A 24,430-nucleotide genomic window follows, 5' to 3' on the forward strand; every position below is an offset into this window, starting at 1 on the left:
GAATAAAATGAATATCCTTTGACCCCAGGGTTTATCATGAGGGTCATTCACCGCAAACGTATTAATTCTTAACAATGGGACTTACCGCATCCACACTTTCATTTTACTCCTAATTATTGCTTGGTAATAGCAATGTCAAAGTTATATTTACCAGCCTTATTTAAACTTCACTTATTTTAAACTCATAAAGAGGTGAAATTGTTTCCTGATCTGTGGAAAGTTCATGGGTCATAAAAGCTGAAGCACACTTCCATCAGCTCTCACAGACAGAAGGCTAATCTTTGCTCTATTTATGTCATCCGCATCATTAGATGTTAGATGCAATAAGGCTGATTTGGAAAGGGGTTATTACAACTGCATGATGGCTCAGCATCTCTGGGCACCAGTGCACTTGTAGTAATGGGCCAACAACACAATAAGGGAAGCGTTAAAGTGGTGCCTTTAGACTTGTTTACAAAGTTTAAGAGCACACAATTTTTTCTGGAGCTGGGTTTCCTTTACAATTTTTTGCTAAATAAAAGCAATATTTCTTAAATTTTGTCTAAGTACAACTGCGCTTTGAATGCATTTTCATTGAAGGGAGTTTGGGTGTAAGCCTCGCAATTCTCTTAAAATCTCATCTCACAATACTCCGCTGCAAGGAAACCTGTTGCGTGTTAGTAGGGTTATGATTAAGTCTCGGTCTCCTCCTCTGTCCACACGTACCATGCCATGTTTTCTCAGAGTGGACTAATGATGTAACACCATACGTTACGTCCTGTGACGTGTAAATGCAGAAAAAGTGTTTTTCTATTGCACTTTTGAAATACATTTCTATATTGAAACATCTGAAAAACGTCCTCATGAAAGCAAAAACTTATTAGCAATATTTGAAAGGTTTTTTACAATTCAGGTGTTTCCATTACCAGTGTTTTATTGCGCTGTTTAGTTTTTTTGCGCATTTCTAAGGGTAATGGAAAGACAGCTAGACTCACATGACCCAACTGGTGAGTGATGCTGGCTGCGTGGGGACAGGCCCATATTCAATGTTTGTATGAAGAGTGCTTTAAAGAGAGCTTACTTTGATTTCGTGGAGCAGGTGTAACATCTCCTCCTTGTGGGCGTGTCCAGTTGTTTTCCGGCTCTGTCCCTTGCTTTTATGAGCTTGTGGCAAATGGAACACATTCAACTTAGGTGTGAAATCATTCCCAGCTCCTACATCCACTGAATGGGGGCTCAGCGCAACATTTTGGGATTTTATAGGACATATTTAGGTACATATTTAAGATTTTTTTTCATGGCACCAGTTTTGAACCAGAACACCCAGGAAGTCTTCTGAGAGGGTTCAAGGACAATTGGAGCAACCGTGTGGCATGCAAATCAACACAGACAGACAGACAGGCACAACACCAATTCTAGTATAAAGATTAAACCATTTCTATTGCAGTTCTTGATGATAATTTCTTCTAAGGCTGAAAGAGATGGAAAAGTTAATGATTGGTTTTGCAACTTCTCCGTTATAAGTATTTAAAGACATAAGTGTGATTAAAACATCTTTAAATAGGTCCCATGTTTGGAATCCACCATCTCAGGTATCATTTTTTCATAATGACCCCAACCTGCTGTCCTCTGAAAGACTTGACTGTTTATTTTGAGTTGAAACTTGACTTTATTTTGGTTTTAGCTTACCACACCCTAAAACTCAACAAGAAGGATATGCCACATGAAAGTTTCTTGGATATTTTGATGCCTTTTCTCTGCCTTGGCAATCTTTCTTCATCAAAGATATGAATCCAAGCTGTTCCAAGCCGTCCTGCCCTATCAAAACTAAAACCAAGTTTGAAGATATCTGGTGCAGTTGTGTTTATGTATATAAATAAATGCATTCCATTAATTTCTAAGTGGGATACCAATATGTATTTAAAGGGATATGTAGGGCACATGAATATGGATAGAAACCATGGCACACATGCACATTTTCAAACAAATATAGGGCAAACAAACAGGGCCTTCATCTGTTAGCTGTTAAATGTCCTCTCTGCCAACTGAATCTGGCATGCCCATCTGAGCACACACCCTCTCTGATGTCTGAACTAGGGCCCTAATGCCAAACTCTCGGGTGGGGGGAGAGGGGCCGATGGCTGCGGGGCACGGCCGGAGGATATTGGAATGGCCTGGCCGGTGAGAGAGGAGATATCAACAGTGTATCTGTGAATTTCAGACTCTGTCTCAGTGGATATTCATGGCTTATTACACATAGGTGTGACATAAATAATGTTCCATTTCTGTCCAGAGCACATAAATGGAACACAGCCATCGAGAATGGTATTTGCTACACTCTTGCTTTTTCCTACTCTGACAAGTCAAAATGTCTTCAGTGAGAAAAACAGGTCTTCTCTAAAATTGTAGCTCTAAGGAGAGGAGTCAGAGCAATGAATCATATGTGTGTGTTTTTGAGGCATGAGAGGGAGTAAGAAGCTGTATGATAAAACACCTTCAGCTCAGCATCACAGTGGGATACCTTCTCTGTGCCCCCCCCCCTTTGATCCCATTACCCGCCATCCCACTGAATCAGTACATCACAGCTGATGTACAGCTGCTGCAGAAATATTTACATTAAAATAACATCTCAGCTACTTGAGAGGCTTCAGTTTGCCAGCTAAGATAATGTGGAAACAAAACTTTTCTTAGTGCTTTATTGTGTTATTCCAGGAAAAAAGTCATATCCCTGTGGCAGATATAAACTGAATCACCACTCTTCTTAAACAGTGTGAGTTAAATCAGACTTCTGATATTTTTCTGCCTCTCTGACCACAGCTTAAGATACAAAAGACACACATTAGTGCATGGCTTTTGCATTCATTTATCTGAGTTATTTTTAGTACATTGTGCATATACTGAGGTATGTTCATTGAATTCAAATGCATTCTTGAAAACTGCATTGACAGTTTAATTTTTATAGAACTGAAAACTTTCAATGAAAAGGAAACATGACCATATTTGAAGGAAACTACCAGCAGAATGTTCTCTGATGAACTGATCCTCTCATTTTGCTTTTGCCTTTTGGAGACTGCTACCGTTTTATCAAACTTTATTTATCTGAATTAGCCAGTCAGCCCGCAGTCACTCAACTTTATGTGAAAACATGATTTGATAATGACCTAAAACAGTGGTTTCCAACTGGGGTTTGGGGTCTGATGTTGTCAAATTTTCTTTAAATCATGATAAAAAGAAATAATGCATAACAGTGTATTGGGACCATTTTAAAAGATAAAATCACAAAGATGAGCCATTGATTTTTTTGTGCAACAAAGGTAGACAATATTGGTGAAAAAATAGAATTTTGGGGGGATTATAAGGTCTGCTTTACAAGCAGACAAACTTGGAGTTTCAGAGTTTAAAACGTCATAAATTTACAGGAAAAAAAATCAAAATATAAAAGTTTAAAAGTGTTCAATTTTGACACTAGAATCTAAAACTTGTCAAGTTTTTTAAATCATAAATTTACAACATTGTAAATTTCAAAATTTGCATGAAATCAAACTGAAAACAGTGTTTGGATTTTTGACATTTCCACTCTTTAAAAAAAAAATCAAAGTTTTGGCTGACATACAGTTAGGACTTTTAAAGCTAAAAAATGGTGGGTTTTTCTTGTAAATTAATGACTTTATAAACTTTCATTTTTCTTGAAAATAAACAAATCTTCTTTGTTTTATTTTCTAGAGTGGCCCTAATACACTGTCATAGGTAAAAAATGCACCAGACTATTGTACTCAAGTAAAAGTACAGTTTGGTTAAAATATATTTAAGTAGAAGTCAAAGTTCTGCTCTATAGATCTACTCAAGTAAAAATAACAAGTAAGTCATTGAAAGTTTCGAGTACTGAGTAGCTACTTGTGATCCTTGTATCCATTTTTTGTTGTTGGCAGAAAGCTTAGACCTCATCGTTTTGGCTTTTATTGTTCATTTTTACTCAGTACTTTATGCTTTTTAAAATGTAACTAATAACCATGCTTCCCCCCAAAAAATATACTGCAATAAATGTAAAAGTAGTGATTTTAAAAAGTACTTTAAAAAGTATAAGTAGGTGGGCGCGCCATGTACGCAGGCGACCCGGGTTCGAATCCAGCCCATGGCACTTTTTCCTGCATGCCTCTCCCCGCTCTCTTCCCTGTTTCCGACTCTATCCACTGTCCTATCTAATAAAGGCAAAAGGGCCAAAAATAAATCTCAAAAAAAATAAAAAAGAAGTACAAGTACATAAAGATGAAAAAATGAAATAAGTTATTCAGTAACCAGAGTAAATGTAAGTAGTTACTTTCCACCCCTGACATTGTCATAAAAATGGATAGTCTTACACATAGATCTTTTTTAAGAACAAGCGTCTGTAGGCCTGTTATGTTTGGATTTTGTCAAGCAAGCAAAATCTCAAGGCACACCATCTCCATATTCATGCAAAACTTTCTCTTTAACATGCATTTATTTGTGGCTTATTTGATGTACAGTTGTAGTAATAATACATGGTTGTTCAAATCCACAACACACACAGAGACAATTCTGGTCTCCACCATTTGGAAACAACTGGAGTACACAAATACACTCTAAAATGTATGTTTTTGCAGCATACATTTCAGCTGTGTCTGCCTTATTCACAGGTGTTGATCAAAGCAATCGGCTGTTACAAATCCAAAACATTTTGCACCTGTTATCTAGCATTTTTACACCTAATTACCCAAGTTATGTACGTATGAAATAAAGGCAGATCTAGAAAATACCAGCAATACCAGAGAAAACTGTTAGCTTTTTAAGAGGTTGTGCAGTTGTTTGATACTTTATGAAATTGCAAGTTTTAAAATGATATTATTGTGACAATGATTACATTAATCAGTGACAGGATTAATCATGGCTGTAGAAATTCCCAAGGAACACCTGGACTTTCCTCAAGTGTGCCTCACCACAACATTTGAGAATCACCGGCTTAAAGGAGTTCAGCATATTAAGGCTTTCAATGCACTCTTTGTTTTATCATATGGCTGCCTTTTCTACATTTAGCTTGGTTTTCTGAATTCCTAAAGCTGATTCTCCATGCCCCAGAGTTCTCTCCTCTCCTGCTGTCCTCATGTTGAAGACCATATGTCACTACTGACACACATGGAGTTCCTGGCAGCTCTTTAAGCAGAAACAAGGAAGATGAAGTGCAGCATCATGGACATGATTTCACCTGGAAAATACAAATAAGTGAACATCAGCAAATGAAAACAGTAACTTGCAACTGTAGGTTCTTAAACATCTCAGTTTACATGAGTGAAAAGGAGTAGGAAAGTATAAACTTATCAAATCCTCCCCCTTAAATTTTACTATACTTCACAACCGTAATCATAACACTGTCTTGGATTTATCAATAATTTTGAAACCTGTACTGTGAATATGCAATGCATTACTCATACAGAAAATATATACAATAATTGCTTTTACATTCAATAAACCTCCTTTACAAATATATGTACCATACCCTGCAATATTTTAATCCAAATAGCAAGCAAGCACATTGTGCATTGTTGTTTGATTCAGCCCTTTGTTGCATAAAATGTCTCCAGTATGAAGGTTAAAATAGACCCTTCTATTGGATTTTTTTTTCAAATTGTATGCAGAAAGGGTTAAATCAATACCAAGGTAAATTTAGTACACTTTATTTTGAAAATGACTTCTCTCATAAGCTTTTACAAATAAAAATGCAGCAACACAGGCCTTCAATAGTATGATTATTATTGTTGATTATTAGAATAATAATTATTTTCCTGGTTAAGGGTGAGGCAAATCTACACAAAAACTCACCAGTGGCTAGGTGCAGTCTAGTCCTCCTGCTCAGACTCACAGCTTTGATTACATTAGTCCATCATCTGTGCTGATGACTGGACCAGTTTCTGACAAGCTGCATGACATGAGAGGATCTTTAGATCTCAGTAAAAGAGCTTTCCTGTGTGGTCATCGAGAGAAAAGCTCATTTGAAGGCATGAACTTTTGAACTCACAGTCGGTGTTATGAATTGTGGGCTGAGGGTAGGCTCTGAATTTGTAGGTCACATTGCTGAACATTGCCACTGGTCAACCTTTTTCTCTGACATGTTTGACTCTTGCAGGGGGGTTTTCAGCAAAAAAGTCCACCCAATCAAATCATCCTTTGGGTCGAGCGTCTTTCTGAGATTTTTAAATCCTTGTTTTTACAACAACACTTAGTGGAGCCGTGCCGTTGATGGTGTGTGCAGTGATGGGCTAGTTACATCCCTTTTGCTGTGCCTCCTCTCTCCTTGAGTAGTGACTTTAGCTTTCAAATATTTAGGGTTTTTATGGTTTGTAGTATTCCAATTGTATTTGATGCCTGAAATTCATTCCAACAGCACTACTGCTAACATAGTTTGCAGCATATTTTACAGATTACTGCGTTTTGTAAAAAAAAAAAAAAAAAAAAAAAAAAAAAAAAGCACATATAGGAAGTAGAGTTTTCTGGATGGGCAGCATGGTAGCATGCTGTCTTCTGTGAGAGCAGCATTATTTGACAATGAGAAGCGAAACTCCAGAGAGAATTACATGCTGATGGCTTAAAATTTCTACTTTATATTTTGATATAGTCATTTTAAACATCTCATGTTGCAAAAGCTGTTAGTTCTAGTTCTTGCCTTTATTATTTAATTTTTAAATTGTTTCTTTTTTTTTAAGTCCTTATGAGTCAATATTAGGAGTTTAAGCTACATTTTGACATTTTGACATTGAGCAAAGTGCTGAAATGTTGTGGCCTGTTGTTGCTTCCAAAGCTCAGTAATAAAATAAACCTGAAGGATATTTCACAGTGCCAACTCTTTGGGTTTTTTTGAAGTCTTTTTGGTTGTGCACCTCATGAGGTTGAACTGTTTGAGTGTGCATTTTCTCTGCTTTTGTCACAGTAGAAGAAAAATCAAACTTAAAGTCAGTGTAAGTGTAATAGAACATGATACAGAGAACATTTTCAGCTATTCTGGAGGAGCAGATATGACTTCCTGTTGTGGTGCAATGCCAGAAAAAGTGTTTTTCTGACGGGAAAGTAAAGCCGAATTTTTTTTTTACTACAAACTTACCACAAACAGAAACTAAAACACCTTCTAGTATGCTTAAAATCCAGACCTCCAAGTATGGATTTTCATGTGGACAGATGGATTGAGGTCTGTCTGTTAAAGGAGATTGGATAACTGTCCTGCACAGAAATAAGCAAGGATAGACTTTGCTCATCAGTATCTCCCTTTTTCCTCCCCTCTGTTGTCTAACAGGTGAGGAATGATCTGACCAATGAGCTGGAGAAAGCAGACATTCAAATTGCAGATACGGAAAGTTTCTCCAATGACCCGTGTGTCAACGTCAAGAAACTAAAGGTAAGTTGCGCTCAATTATCCCATCTAACCGAGTTTGAAGAGAGGAGTGATTCCGGGACAATCACACACCAACTGTCTAGGGTCATATTGATTTTAGTGTTACATTTCGGGAAGTCTCCTCCAATGTGTTTGTATTTCCAGTATGAGTCCTTGCTGATGAATATTTTTCATTAAGAATCGTCTCCCATGTTTGACTTGAGCAGCTCTAAATGAGGCTGATGGAGCCCTAAGAGGAAGCTATTATTGCTCCTCTCCTCATCTTTTTTTCTGAGTCAAATGAGATGTAACAAAATGATTTAGCCAATATTGAGATGCCAGACCTGTTCATCTTTATGCCATTTCTTTCTGGCTTTGATGGATTTATCAGCGCTTGTTTGGATGAGGTAAAAAAGCATGAAGGTTGTGATGTAAATGCAGTCAAGTGCGATGTCGAAATCATCCAAACTATCTCCTAAAGCAATCACAGATGTGTTTTGCCTCATTAAACCACTGTATGAGCTCTGTGAGTTAGCACCTCAGACTGTTTACAGTAGAAAAACTACAAGTAAATCATACATGTGATATGAGGTGTCATCAGTAGGGATTATGGGTACATATTTTTAGAAAGGAAGTTGCAAACATGGCGCAGCAGGAGGGAAAGGATGACAGCTGAAGAGGAAGCAGCACATGTAAGATGGAGACAGTTAAAAAACAACAGAGGGGCGATGACAAGACAGAAGGATTGAGAAGAAGCAGGAAGATAAGCGCTCTCTTCCTAAAATATACATGTTGCTCATCATAAGCTGACATCATCCTTCCTTGATCAACTCTAAATATGCAAATCACAGCGTTGCCTGGAACGCTTGTCATGTTTGGATGGTGTGAGGAGGGCGTGGAGACTATGACACCCCAATGGTCTGCCTGCATTTTCCACAACTGAAATGTTGGGAAAGAGGGGGACACGGAATTCATCATGGAGTCGTTTCCCTCCTCACAGTGCTGTGTGCAACACCGAGGCAGTGGGGATAAAAGGGGGCCATGGCGTCACTGTGGGATCCACAAATAGCACTCTCACATCTGTGATGCAGCTGGAATATTTAAAGCAGACAGGAATCTCTGCTGGTGAAGCAGCCTTCTACGCTTTCTTTTCTTTTTAATCGCTCATCTTTATTTTCCCTGACAAGACAAGCAAACAGCATCAGAAAACAAAGGCAGACTCACACACCCTCTTGTATGAACGCCTTCAGAACAATCAAATTTATTCCTCAGTTCAAACATAAGAGAACAATGCAAGCACCCGTTTTTATACAACAGAGCTTTGTGAGATTTAGGGACGCTGCACTCAATAGAAGGCCACATGAGAAACGTCCTGGAAACTAAATTAAGTCCAAAACACTTTATTATTTATTACAATTCAATTATTTATCGTGCATTCGGTGTTCTTGCTCCTCAGATATGACGTAGGAGGGGACGGTCTATTTCTTTTTGAACTTTTTTGTCACACAAAGATGCAAAGGTCCCTCAGTTCATGTTTCACTTTAACATTTATTCCTAAACATTGTTCATTTTTAATCAGGCTTTAAAATTCCCAGGACTATTTATTTCAATCTGGTTTCCATCGTTTGAAATGCTTGGTGCTCTAAGCTCTTAAATCTCCCTTCAACAAGAGTTTGATTGAAAAAGTCTTACTTCTAATATGCCTGTGTTAATTTGCATAGAGACAAGCAAGAAGACAGTAAACTAATTACACATCCAGCAGTGGTTCCCAACCTTTTTTTTTTCGAGATCACCCTGAATGAACCAAGGAAAATCTGAAACCCACACACAAAAAATTAGCACTAAGTCATGCTAATTCATGCTTTCCTTTTCACCTCTGTTTGTAAATTCTCTCTCAGACACCTACAAATTATTCTGCAAGATCGGTAACTAGGTCCAGCAGGTCAACTCGTAGCACTCCCATCTTATTTACTGGCCTCCAATGAAGTCTGGGATTAATTTTTCAGGTCCCAGCTTTTGTTTGCATGATCAGGCCTTTATTCAAATCACTCACTACTAATTCATCTCTACATCACCCCTCATCCCCTCATGTCTTCTGACCTGCGCTGACCTTTTGTCCCTTATGTCCAGATATACTGTCTTAAATATCCACTGCATAAGATATACACTATATGGACAAAGATTCAGCCACACCTATTGAATTAAGATTGTTGCAACAGGTGTATAAAGTCATCACCTATGCATCTCCATTTGTTATCCTAAATGGGTTGTTCTGAGTTCTAAAGTGGCACTGTGATGGATGCCACCTTTGCAATAAGATGGTTGGTGATATTTCACCCCTGCTGGATATTCCACAGTCAATTATAAGTGAAATTATTAGAAAGTGGAAGAGTTAAGGAACAACAGCAACTCCATGGCTGAAGAGTTCTGAACTTGCACTGGCATTAACACTAAAACTGTGTGGCAGGAGCTTCATGAATTGGTTTCCATTGCTGAGTAGCTGCATGCAAGCCTGACATCATCTAGTAAAATGCCAAGCATTAGATGGAGTGGTGTTAAGCACACCCACACTGGACTGTGGAGCAGTGGAAACGTGTCGTGTTGTGACAAATCACGTTTCTCTGTTTTGCAGTCAGATCTGGCAAGTTTGGATATGGGAGATGCCAGTAGAACATGACCTGCCTTTGACATTTTTCCAACTGTGACATTTGGTGGTGGAGGGATAATGGTATGGGGCTGTTTTTTCAGGGTTTTGGCTTGACCCCCTATCTCAAGTAAAGGCCAATCTTGACGACATTTTGGACTACACTATGATTCCAACTGTGTGGCAGCAGTTTTGTGAAGGCCTTTTTCTATTCCAACATGACTGTGCCCCAGTGCACAAAGCTTGGACTATAAAGACATGGTTTGATGAGTTCAGAGCCCTTACCTCACCTTTGGGATGAACTGGAACAGAGATTGTGAGCCAGGCCTTCTGGTCCAACATCAGTGCCTGACCTCATAAATGAATGGACACAAATTCCCACAGAAACTCTCCAAAATTTGTGGAAATCCTCCCAATAAGAGTGGAGGTTGTTAGAGCTGCACAAGGGGTTCAGCCCTATATTAAAGTACATGTATTTGATTACAATGTAATGTAAGTCTCTGTTGGTATAATGGTCAAGCATCTGAATCCTTTTATCCATAAAGTTTATCTCACATCTATCTGGGCATTCGCCCATAGCCCAAAGTCAGATCTAGTAAAGGCAGAACCTTTCAAAGAACTCTATCTGTCATATTAATTTAGAGCAATAAAGATGAACAAAAACACCTGTGGTCACAGCCCTTAGGTACATTTGTGTTCTTCCAAAAAATTATTTCTAAACTTTAAGAAAAGCCATATTAGCATAATTTAAATGGATAAATCCAAGTATCAGTGTAGATAAAGCCTCTTGCCCTCTGGGGGCTAGACCTAAGGTTGGGAACCAACCCACTATAGCATTAAAGCTTTAGCAAATTTACAAGACCATCCATGTTTTCATAAACATAATCAATAACAAATATAGAAGAGACATTACAAAATAAACTCAAACAGTTAAACATCTTAAACCACATCAGATTCTCAGCTTGTGGGTCGGGACCCAAAAGGCTGAAACAAGCACAGATTTTCCACTCATGATGTCATGTGGGGAGTTAGCCCCGCCCCCAGGTTCTTTTGCCCTCTGGGCTTGGGGGAAAGTTTTGCCCTCCTCTCCTGATCCTCCTCTCAGCAGCTGAGAGGAGGAGAGGAGAGCCACATCCATTTCCTGAGAGGGGCGTGGTCAGGGGTGGAGTCAGACAGCTCATTAACATTTAAAGCCACAAACACAGAAACAGGGCTGAGCAGGGCTTTAACAGAGGGGCTTTTAGGCATGCAAAAATCCAATACTGGAGTGTTCTTTAAGAAACGAACTTCAAAGGCATGTTTATAGGACCTCTGAGGCCAATATAAAATGGTCTTAAAGAGGTAGAATGTGACCTTTGAATACGTATGTTACAGATCAAAAAGGTTTTAGGGGACAGCCCAGAAATATCCTCCAGAGGTCCCTACTGTATGTTGTATTAATCTCTCTCACATTTCTCTCAGATACAGACTGATTTAGCATGCTATATTTTATATTTTACCGTGGACACTCAGGACCAGAACAGGACAAATGGTTTACATTGATATTATCATTATAAGTTTGTCCATTTCCTACATTCTGGTATTGATAGTATCATCAGAACAAATGCTGCTGTTCCTATAATCTGCTGTTTTCTCGCCTCTATTTCCAGACTGATAAAGCACCTCTGCTGCTCCCCAAATAGCAACAAATTTTAGCGAGAGTCTCACACTGTAGACGAGCAACACACATCCCAGTCCAGGCTGAATTTGAAGTGTGAGACTCCAAAGGTTTAAACACACCGCTTGTTAATTTGCCACAAACCCTGGTTTTATAACAAGATCCTCTGATTTTGTGGTGAAGTCTTACTTGTATTTTTCAGGCAGAGCCCTAATTATTCTATTTCAGATAACGATGGTAAATGTTGGTCAGTGTACGTATCATTTATTGCTCACAAAGGATCAATTAGTGTTCAGACGCTCCCATAAAACATGCTGTGAGTGTGTGCACTTGATCACACCTGAAGATAGCACATTAACCGTGCATTAATCACAACAAAGCGACAGGAGGAGGGTTCAGAGGTAGAAGCAGCACATATCACATCTCTCCCAGCCTCATAAAAGACCATCATTAGTTCAGTGTGTTTGTGTGTGCGCCTAATAAGCCTTAACAGCGCCTGATTGGGCTTATGAGGAACAACATTACTCAAACCATTATCACATATAAATCACCGTCATAAAATTACCAACAGCTCTGTCACAGTTAAAGCAGTCCAGGCTGCCCTTAACACCTCACCCTTTATGAGAACAATTATTGGTCCAGTTTCATCAAAGCAGTCCCTGTGGTGCCACAGCGGGAGCGTGATGCGCTAACACAACACTAACTCATGGCTTTCCTCACAACTACACAATCTCCTCCTGTTGTTTCCACGCAGGACAGGATTTATTCTCAGGTCAGGGTCCTTTGGCATAGCTGGAGTTATTTAAGTTGAGTGAGTCTGGTTCAGGGGAAGTTTAGTCCTGAGTGACATGTGACAAACATAAACACACTGAGGCACATCCACACAAAGTCAAAACACCACCACAATGAACCCCAGGAAAGATGAGAGTCATTAACTGCCTTTCTTACATATTCACACACATGCCAGAGCTGCTAGCAACACTAAGTGCTCTATTCAATACTCTTACAATGTCCCAGCATGCTTTGTGGCTTTGACACAACTAGATCAGCCTTCAGACTGCACTGCTCTGCTGTTTGAAAGTGTGAGTATTGGTCATATATACAGTGAAACAATAACATTGATTGTAAAGGGTCCATCTGTGTCGCACACTTCGAAATAAAAGGCTCTTTTTCTAGTCAATCTTTCACAGCAGAAGTGCCCTCCGCTGACATAGGTGCTGGGTCTATTTTCAGCAAAACCCACTGCCAGCGTGTGTCAGTCTACATGGAGCAGATGGACCCAAACAGGAACAAGAACGCCCAGAGCATCTGGTCAATTTCAAAAACAACACAATGTTTGGGGGTTATGGTGCTGCCGCACAGCAAGAGGGCTCCTGGTTCAAATCCTGGTCAGAGCATTTTCAATCACTAAGCAGATCTTAACTCACAATGAGTTGGTTTTACTTACTTTAATACTCTAAAGCAGGAGGGTCAAACTCAATCATAGCAGGGGCCAGATTTGGAAGTATGGTCTTACATTAAAACAAAGTCAAAATGATAAGTTTAAAGGCTCAAAATAAAAAGATAAAGATAAAAAAGAAAAAGATAAAAAGTCAAATTTATTTGTTCAAAAGGACAAGACATGGAATTTAAAGTCAAAGTAACGTTTTTATGCGGTAAAGATCTGACAGAAAGTCAGAATCTTGAATTTTAAAGGTAAAAATATGAGTCTAAATTTAGTCTTAAGTTTTAAAGATCAAAATCTGAGTTAAAGTTCAAAATTGTGAGTCTTAAAGATCACTTAAAAAATAATTGAAATAAAATTGTAATCATGAGTTTTATAGGTCAAATATCAGATAAAATTCAACATCATGAGTTTTAGATATATAGATGTGAGAAAAATGTCAAAATCATGAGTTCAGAATGTAAAGATGTGAGAAAAAATTCAAAATCTTAAGTTCTAAAGGTTATATTTGAGAAAAAATTCAAAATCATGAGTTTCAAAGTTAAAAATATGAAAAAAATTAAAAATCTTGAGTTTTAAATGTAAGGATGTGAGAAAAAATCAAAATCGTGAGTTCTAAACATCAAAATATGAGAAAAAATTTGAAATCATGAGTTTCAAAGGTAAAAATATGAGAAAAAATTCAATATTATGAATTTTATCTCTAATAAATGAGATAAGATTACAAATTATAAGTTTATAGATTGAAATATGAAATTAAAGTCAAAATCATGAGTATTTGTTTTCCCATTTTTTTTATTTATTTTTTTATTTTTTTTACCAAAATGAAAAGCAAGAAAATGGCTTGTTTTTCCCTTTTTTCTATTTTAGGTTAAAATTAAAAATGAGAAAACAGCTCATTTTTCAGTTTTTTTCCATTTTCTGCCCAAAAAAAGGGGAAAAAACGAAAAGAACAACTAAGGCTTTTTCCAGATTTTTGAGTGTGGTTTCAAACAGGAAATGGATCTGCCAGAAAAAAATTAAATAAATAAAATTCTAAACTGAGGTACAGAACATATCACACCTGTACTGAAAAATCTTCATTGGCTTCAGGTTCACTTTAGAATTTAATTCAAAATATTACTTCTTCTCTGTGAAGCTCTGACTCTTATGACCTTATTGACAACCATCCAATCAGAACCCTCAGATCATCAGGCGTGGGCCTCCTGAATGAACTTGAAATGAAGACTGAATCTGGTGGTGCGGCCCTCTGCTCACCTGAGGTCTACTGAAACACAAAAGTAGCCTTAAAACACAGCTTTTCTCTCAAACCCATGCATGTTAATGAATGAATGAATTCAAATATGCTCCTTTGTAGGAGACATCAACGTTAATAAATGCAAAATGCTGAAGAGATTGGTGCAAGGTGTGTCCCCTCTCTTTAGTTATTATGCCTGGATTTTTTTGTTTTTCTTGAATCATTTGTGTTTCTTTGTTTCTGTTTTTGTGTCCGTTTCAATCTTCTGTAAAGGACACTGAGTTTACATTTGTATGGAAATGTTAGGATTATTTTATGTCAGCAATGGTAGAGGCAAAATTATGACAAAATGAGGTGACCTAATGTTTACACATTTTTCTTAGTTTTTAATGGTTGTTATTATGGTTTTGCAATTTCCACGTAGCGTCGTTCTCCAGTGATCTTGTGATCCAACAGCTCTGCTCTAATTTGGAGGCAGATCCAGTGTGTGAAGGCATGTGCTCTTGGTGGGAGCAAGCAGAATGCTAAGTACACAGACCATATTGAAATGACTGGTTATAGAGCTCAAATGATATTTGGTTGACTTTCATTATTGGGCCGATATTGGTATTTCACAGTGGATCAGTATTATCAATGTTCACCAGTATAACACACAATGAAAAAAAATATGAATGGCATTTTTAGTATGGAAAAAGCCTATTCATTAGAGCTAAGTAGATGACATCTCAGACAAGAATAATTGCTGACTTTGTATGAGGTTGTTACATTTATTTTTTGTTTAGATAGCATCCTTCTAATCTCCATTGCATAGGCCTATTGATGCCACATAAGTATGCAGTCCCAGATGAAAAAACAAAGAACAGCTTTATCAACCTTAAAATCGACCAGGGAATTTCTATCCCCAAAGACCAATTGCTTTATTGGTTTAAGATCTATCTATTCTGTTCAGTCCCTTCCATCTATTCAGAGGAATATCTGCAATGTTTGGCTCCTGGGTAGCTCTGTTTCTCTAACCGCCTGAAGGAATTGGAATTAAGATGACAGTGATTGGTTGCCCCCTCTGATCTGCGGATGCATGACATATGGTTGAGATTGCCTGCGGGTGCAGGACTTCATGAACTGTATTCATAATGGCTTCTCATTATCCAGAGAGGAAAGGCAGGACACCAGAGTTTCAGTGGATTTACAGCTGGTGCGTTTGTCACTCCATTGTTATTTTTAAAGCTGCCGTCCTTTGAATTTTTCATTAGAGTTCAGCCCACATCGGCTATAAAACATGTATTCAGAGAGCTCCGTTTTATAACTGCATCTCAAAAAAGTCTCAGATAAAGTTGCAGGAAGGTAAAGGATGCAGCTGTTTGAAATGTATAGCCCAATCGATTGAAGATAGAAATGAACACTTAATAACTGAAGTGGCTCGTAGAGTACACGACACTATCAGAGGAAACACTCAGCTTTAAGTTTGTTGCCAAAAGAATAAGATCCCATTTCAAGGTGACTTTCAGCAACAAACCCCAAAACAATAACCTCAGTGTTCAATAGCATCATCGATTCTTTCTGCCGTTAGATTTCCTTTATATTGCTGAATGAGAAACTGACCTTCTAGAGTCACTAGTGTGTCTGCTGCAGCGTCAGACTTCTCCTCATGCATCACACATCACCTCCGGCCCTGTGGACCAGATGTAGATTCATCAAAACTGTGTCAGTGTTATTGGATTAGATTTGGGGCAATTTTTTCCTACAATGTGTGTTTGTGTTTTGACACATCTGCTTTGTGTACAAGTTGTATACGTGTGTGTGCAGGCCCAGGATTGTGTTGTTATATACGCATGCTTTTGTGCACTAAATGACAGACTGTTGGCCCCAGAGCCTGATCTTTTTTCCCACTGTGAAACATGCTGCACTTCCAACCGGGTGGTCTGAATTATTTACAGAGTCAATCACAAGGCCTTGTGCTCTGAATCCCCATGTAAATCGCTGCTCTCTGGTTTGTAGAGAAGTCAATTCTGTCTTCTGACACTGATGTCTCTGTTGTTATGGATGGAGACGATCTGAATTAATGTTGCCTCAGCCTCCCGCCAACTTGTTAGCCATTCAGATCACATGAACAGTACTTTGTAGGTACTGATAGAAATAGTGATGAAAATGTAGAACAGGCTTTACAATAGATGTTGGTTCCTAGTAAAGAGCCAGCAAACTGACATCGCTGCACAGTGCAGTGTGAGACTTGTTGGGGTTGCCATATTGGCAGGCCATCAGTTGGACCAAAATATCTAGATAGCAGGCACTGCAAGTAATAATTAATAATTGCAGTAAACGGTTTTCTTTTAAACAAGCAATGCTGATTTAATTTAGTGATTTATTAATAATTCCATCCTGTAACGCTCTGAAGTCAAGTTGGTGAGATTTAAGGTCTGTCTGCTTTTAATTTGTTCAGTATTTTTGTTTGGGAGCCTGACGTGGACCATCTTGTCTCCTCAAGCTCTGTGCTAAGGGTTGACATGATCCTTCTGTGTTTCAGGAGGTCAGCAAAAACTGTTATTAACAGTTTTTTTTTAACTCTGTTTCCTGGATCTTGGTTTAAAAGTATTAAATATTAAAAATGTGGGGTGCAGTGGAGGCAACAGTCTAGTGTTTAATCGTACCATGGCATGGAGAAAATGGCATTTCAGTCAGAATCACTCAGTCAAAAAACACACCATTGTGGTTGTAAATATTTTTCTTCATTAGCACTTATTCATTTGCACTGATTGCTGGTATCTAGAGTTGGTGGTGTGGTTGTTCTGAGATCTGAGACCAGCCTACTTGGAGCAGGAACAGCACACATTCCTGCCTTTCTTGTGACTACAAAAGTCAGAACAGGCCAGACATCAGTGAAGAAAGAATGACATTAAGTCAGAAGCAGGATAAAAGAGATGCTGGGTTGGAGGAGGGTTGCAAATAGCAGCTTGTAGAGGGAACAGCAAAGCTTAGCCAGGCTAGAGCAGTTTAACTATGGCAGCATAAGTGCATTTAGTCAATAGCGTGCTTAGAGCGAATCAGCTGGGCGTCAACTGATGGGAGCTTGCATGAGTTCAGCTGATCTGAACTATACGGCAGCGCTTGACTCTGTTGCCTGCCTGAACTAATGCTACACTCTCTAATTGTTGATACAAACCCTGGCTAATCAGTTGTTTTAAATCAGCCCAAGCCAAAATGATTGATACCTGTCAGGTGAGCAGTAGAGCTGTGAGCCCCGTGGCTCAGGGAGATGTGTGGATGGCTTTGAATTGATTTTGGGAGTATATTTGTGAGAGTGAGTCCACCTTTGCTCGTTATTACAAAAGCTTTATTTTTCTTAATTCATTTTATGTTGATGACTGTGATGCACTACTCACCCATACAGACATTTTGGCTGATTTAGATTTGATATGTGGCTTTTGAATCACAGTTAACCCTCCAAACCCCGCTGTACTGCCAATGATCCCAAACAGTAGCGCATGCATTGTTTACAATATCTTAACTGTAAAGACAGATCTCTACGGGGTGAATTGTGATCTGAAGCTAACCTTATGACCAATTTACAGATGGCTGCTGCTGATGGCAAATGCAGATGTGAAAAGGCTTGTTCATTGTTGATCTGGGTGTAATTTGATGAATCTTTATGAGATTAAGCATCTAATTTGTTCTTTCTGGTTATATAACTTTTGATACATTTATCTGACATCCTTACAGCACACATTCTGATAGTCCTGGTTGTCCTGAAAAAAATAGACGCCTATAACGTTCCTACATGCATTCTTGCATGAAAAATACAAGTGGACCAAAAACAGCAGAAACTGGCTTGGGGTTGCAAGGATAAATATGTTTGTAAAGGTGTTGAGTTTTGTGACGGAAGCTGTGATTTCCAGTAAACACAGCCACTACTGGATTACGGATATCAATTTGTGTGGAAAAATTTTTCATAGTTTATTAAAAAGTGCACAACAGTGCATGGAAACCATCTCTCATTCAAATAAATTGATACGTTTATAGGTTCAAATGGAAGTACTTTTTCAGTTTTGTAGTCTTGCACATAAGTATGACAGCAGTGCTTCATATTTGTGTTTGTACTCCTGACTGGTTGTTCTGACTGAGGTGCAATTCCAGATCAACAAGTACAAACGCCTAGCATGAATTTTGTAACATAACTGTGCAGCCAGGGGTAAAAAACACAATAAAAGAAGGCACTGAGTGTGTTATAACCTGCATGTTGACTGTGTTTCTATAAATGTTTGATAGTATTTTATGTCAAATCTCACACACTCTAAAAGGGCTATAATTACCATCTTACTCATGCTGTCTTCCTTTCTTTTTCAGGACAATGATGTGAGGATCATCATCGGCCAGTTTGACGAGAACCTGGCCTCCAAAGTCTTCTGCTGTGTGAGTCCTCAGTCTTCACTCAAATATCATGCTAACAGTGTCTTTCTGCAAACACGATCCTATGTATGATCTAAAGATGAGAAAGTGCTGCTGCGAAAGGAGGATTTGGATGTAGTGTGATCTGTTTTTTACTGATCGTGAATACCTTTCTATTGTGAATCTCAAAAGGACGGATGAGCACTCTTAAATAAGCTTGTATGACTATTTAGGAATAAAATAGTCATCGCCTGCAGTTGAGTGCAGTCAGTAGTGTCAAAACGAAACCAAGGACAAGGATCAGACACAAACTGTGACACAGGATGCATCAAACAATGTCTGTTAAATCAAAACTAGAGATCAGTTAACAAGAAGGTCAGATATTCAGGCAGAGGTATTCACCAGACAAAACACCTTAAAAAAGGGAACATTCTTTCACTATATAATGTACCTTTATGTCATAAACTTTGGGGTTGAGGCTGGCTGAGCCATGGATATAAAGGGGTATGATATTTAAGTAATGGTTCTTTTCTGGCTGGAAAAACAGCACAGTTTAATGTATTTAACTTTCCTTACCTGGAGATTGACACCTTCACAAAAGAGATATTCTTTATGCTATGTAACATACCTTTATGTCATAAACTCTTGGGATGAGGCCAGCTGAACCTTGGATATATAGGGGCATCAAAATTAAAATAATGGTTCTTTTCTGGCTGAAAGACAACACAGTTTGATGTCTTTAACTTTCCTTACCTAGAGATTGACAGCTTAAGAAGTTGAACATTCTTTTTGCTATATAACACACCTTTTTTTCATGAACTCTGGGGGTGAGGCTGGCTGAACCATGGATATATAGGGGCATCAAAATTAAAATAATGGGTCTTTTTTGACCGACAAACAACATAGTTTACTCTCTTCAACTTGTCCTACCTGGAGACTGTCACCTTAAGAAGTTGAACATTCTTTTGCCATGCTAAGTACTTCAATATTGTAAACTCTGGGAGTGAGGGCGGCTTAACCTTGGATATAAACAGGCAATTATATCTAAATAATGGTTCTTTTCTGGCTGAAAAACAACACAGTTTCATGTCTATCACTTTTCTTAACTTGAGATTGACACCTTAACAAAAGAGATTTTCTTTTTGCCATATAACATACCTTTGTGTCATAAACTCTGGAGGGGAGGCCGGCTTAACCATGGGTATATAGTGGCATTAAAATTAGAATAATAGTTATTTTCTGGCCGAAAAACAACATAATATAATGTCTTTATCTTGTCTTACCTGGAGATTGACACTTTAAGAAGTTGAACATTCTTTTGCCATACAAGGTACTTCCATGTTGTAAACACTGGGGGTGAGGCCAGCTGAACCCTGGATATACAGGGGCATTATATTTGAATAACAGTTCTTTTCTGGCTGACAAACAACACATTTTTTATGTATTTTATTTGGCTTACCAGGAGATTGACACCTTAAGAAGAGGAACATTCTTTTGCCATATTACATACTTCCATGTTGTAAACTCTGGGGGTGAGGCCGGCTGAAACTTGGACATAAAGGGACATGGCATTTAAACAATGGTTCTTTTCAGTCATTCGGTTATTCAAATGCTGTGATTGGCCAGATTTGCTCATTTGATACTAATCACACATGGACCTTGTTGTAAGTTGATTTCCACGCCTGCTGATAAATGAGGACCACTTCTTAGGAAGAAGTACCTGAATTTAAATCTCAATGCTGTTTCTGCCCTCAGTTAGCTTTTTTCACCCTTAATTTCTTCTCTCTCCTCTCAGGCGTATAACCTAAACATGTACGGCAGCAAATACCAGTGGATCATCCCTGGTTGGTATCAGGGTAACTGGTGGGAGCAAGCCAACAGCACCAACTGCACCACCAAGAAGCTGCTCACAGCCATGGAGGGATACATCAGTGTGGACTTTGAGCCACTCAGTGCTCGCCAGATCAAGGGTATCTCTGGGAGGGTGAGTGACGCTTACTACTGTAATTTAAAAAAGCAGCTCTGTTCCTAATCACCCACTGCAGATACATTTAATCTTTATTGTGAAGTTATTTCCAAAGATTTGGTGGTATTAGATCTCAACATAGCTCTCTCTGTGGGGAGGGCTTTAGTTTTCATTTTTTGACCCAGGCTTGAAAGTTTCTGGACTTTCCTTTGATTTTAATGTTATTGTAGCTGTATATGTTTGGTGAACATACCCCTTTAATCCTGTTACAAAGAATCTGTGGAGCTATGAGAGAACTTTCTTCTCCAAAACTAATCTCAGATGTTTTTCTAGCAGCTCCCAAACAAAATCAATATATTTTTGTACCAACCTACACAGAAGCATGGATACCAAAATAGCATTTCCAGTAACTTTGTATCTCAATAGTGTGGGAAAAAAATCCCTTCTCTTTTGGACAAGATTACATTGATAAAAAAGCCTAAACCAACACTAATGCACCCTTCTTAAGTAGGGGTGAGTATTGGCAAGAATCTGGAGATACAATATGTATCGCGATATTGCAATACTATGAGCAAGTCGATATATAGCAATACTTTTGTAATTTAACATATATACAGTGTTTAACAAATTTATTAGACCACCACCCAAAGTAAGGTTTATGCCACAGCTGCCCTAAATTAACAGCACTGGTAATGGCCAAAATCATTTTTTATGTTTCTGCAATGGTTAATACACTAATATGTAGAGGCTCTTTGACCAAAATGATATTTGTAATGCTAAAATATAATCATTATTATTGTTATCCATGAATTTTTCAAATTTACTGATTTACAAAAAACTGAAAAAATAGTAAAGCACATTATTATTTCTTGATTAATATGTCAAATTATAGTTATTTACTTGCACTCCTGAACAGAAAAATTATTTTTAGTGCTTTAATGTTGTGTTTGATTAATTTCTGACTTCTCAGAGAAGCTCAGTGAGCCGGCTCAAATTTGGGTATAAAAAGGTGAATTCAGTTTGAAATTCCTCATTCCTGTTCAAAATGGTAAAAAGTGGAGAGCTCACTAAAAATGAAAGAGTCTGCATAAAAGCACTTCATGATGGTGGATGGTCTATGAGACAAACATGACAGGTGGTCTAATAAATTTGTTAAGCACTGTATATATACTCATTTGTATGTATATGTGGGTGTGTATATTTATGTTTATTTATAAAAATAAATAACTATATATTTTAAGTTAATATGGAATATAAGAGAACAGAATCAAGCTATTAATAAAAATGTATTAAAATTATATGTATAGTATACAAATAATTAAAATGCTTTCAGGATTTCTAAAAGAAAAGTGGTACATCATGGTACATCAACTTAATGACAAGGTGCATGTGGAGGAAGACTGATCCTCATGTTCAGCTTGAAGGACTGATGTACTGTGTTGTGAGGAGGGCATGACGTGTAATGTTACATAATGATACATTATTGTTTCATAGCGTGGTGAATGTACAGGTCACAACTTGTCCACGAGAGCGTTTTGGAGTTGTTGGATTGTGTATTTGATGAGTTTGATGAAGGAAAGCCAGAATACCGTCTGTTTACATTGAGTTGGCCCAGCAGGTCCGAACTCGGCACCAGCAATCTAGAAACAGCTTGCACTGACAACTAAAGGTAACAAACCTATTACTAAGACTATAGGAATTATGGCAATGGGCGAATTTGCCAAAATGTTTAAGTATCCCTTTAACGACACTACGATGACACAGGTCCTTACAAAAAAAAAATATATATATATATATATTGACTGGGTAATTATAGTGGGATGAGTAAAAATCAGCGGTAGCTACAGCAGGCTTCTTTCACGTTAGCTGTAAGCCGCTAAGCTATTGTTATGATGTCTCCTGCTTAGGTCCATCGTGTGGTCCAAGAATTTCACTCGGGGTGTCATATCTTACAAATGGCTTGACTCCTGTATAAGTCTGTACTGTCTTTAATGTTTTGGAAGCCAAAATAAGTCCAGATATTCCCTATGAATGCAGCAGAAGCTACACTGCTCATTAGGCATGAGCAACCGGGTCGCTCAGACTGGACGTCATCTCTAGTCTTGTGTGACCCCTATTCTTAAGTGACATCTTTTTCCCTCTTTTTTAGACCCCAAAGGAGTATGAGCGGGAGTACAGTCGAGAGCTTCAGCAGAAAGGCGTGGAGTCCAGCAAGTTCCACGGCTTCGCCTACGATGGGATATGGGTCATTGCTAAAACTTTGACTCGAGTGATGGAGCTGCTCAGGAAAAAACAACGGCAGAACACGTATCACAACTTCACCGTGGACGACCGTGAAGTGGGGAAAATGGTGCTGGATGTCATGAATGAGACCAACTTCTTTGGTGTGACGGTGAGTTACTGAGCTGATTTCCTTTCTTTATTGTGATCACTATTGTGGTTAAAACTGTTTTTTTTTTGTCACTGTGGATTTATTCTGTTAAAAACTTAGGGTAGTGTGCTTCTTGTTTGAATGCAGCTCTGCTTTTATTGGTAGATCAAAGATCATGACTTGAATTCAGCTACGGAAAAAGGCACTTGTTATGAATCTTAAAGGAAATAAGGGAACGGTTGAAGTTAAATGTCTAGTATAAGAATGTCCAGATGACTTTTGACTTGTCCACTGAGATTTCTGTGAGTGTTTTTTGAAGCAGAAATGAGACATTAAGGAGCATTGTTGATCATATTTCACATCACTTTGGGTACAGGGAGACGCTGCAGTGGCTTAGACAAAATGGGCTAAAAGGGGAAAAAAGCAACAAGTTAATGCACTGATTATGGACCTTAATTAACTGTGATAGTTGCAATTAATCTCGCTAGCACTAATTAAAAGAAATATTGGATATCAGATGATATATGAATGTAAACCAGTAACCTGTACATAAGAATTGACTGATCTATTTGAAGGCAGCAGTAAATAAAACGGTTTTAAGACCTATTTAGACCTGACAGACTGAGAATGCCTCAGGTTCTCTGGTAGCTTGTTCCATTCTTGAAGAGTGTAGACACTAAAAGCTGCCTTACGCTGCCTCTAATAAACACAGAAAGCTATCATTTAGTGGGACAAACCAGGCTGACTGCTGACCTGTTGGCTAGCTCGTGTGCACTGGAGGTAACAAGAAGAGTTTCTAGTTTGACAGAGAGACAAAAAGCTTTCAATTAAAGCGTTTCATTAAAAACAAAATTAGCATACGGCCAAGTATAGGATGAGTCATCAAGACCAAAACCATTAATGTCTCTTTAATGTTGTCCTGGACTTAAATAACTTAATAATAACATCTATAAAAGAGGGCCTCAACTGCAGGCCTGGGGGCTAAATCATGCCCCCCACAGCTTCCCATCTGGCCCCCAGAAGATTATTCAATTTGGAAAATGTGTAATGGTATTTACAGTATCTTTTCATTTCAAAAATACCCACAGCTGTTTAAGGAACCCCAAAATTAAGTCAGATTAAAACATTTTTTAAATTAAAGCTGCTTGTTACAGTATCAACCTACCAGTTCAGGTGCTTTGAGAATGTTTTTTCTTTACCTGCCTGGATATCAAAAACAAAATACCTGTTTCATTCCTGTGGTTTTCACCGATAAGGATTTGGCATATTTGATTCAACCCAGTGATGAACAACATGACAGCCTTAAAATACTAGTATGTGGCTAACCCCCCCCCCCGTGGCCCCCATAATGTCTGCCAAGAAAAAACTGTGGCC

General features: G+C 38.3%; 1 protein-coding gene across 2 annotated transcripts in view; it reads left to right on the forward strand.

Annotated features, from left to right (window-relative positions):
- Positions 1-24,430, forward strand: part of gabbr2 (gamma-aminobutyric acid (GABA) B receptor, 2) — a 316,006-nt gene that overhangs the window by 174,666 nt on the left and 116,910 nt on the right. For both annotated transcript variants that reach the window (XM_041807934.1, XM_041807933.1), the window contains 4 exons: positions 7,280-7,381; positions 18,678-18,743; positions 20,515-20,703; positions 22,835-23,077. In XM_041807934.1, the coding sequence (XP_041663868.1) occupies positions 7,280-7,381; positions 18,678-18,743; positions 20,515-20,703; positions 22,835-23,077 (600 nt within the window). The remainder of the gene's footprint in view (positions 1-7,279; positions 7,382-18,677; positions 18,744-20,514; positions 20,704-22,834; positions 23,078-24,430) is intronic.

This window comes from Cheilinus undulatus, linkage group 16 (assembly GCF_018320785.1).
Source record: "Cheilinus undulatus linkage group 16, ASM1832078v1, whole genome shotgun sequence".
Lineage (NCBI taxonomy): Eukaryota > Metazoa > Chordata > Actinopteri > Labriformes > Labridae > Cheilinus > Cheilinus undulatus.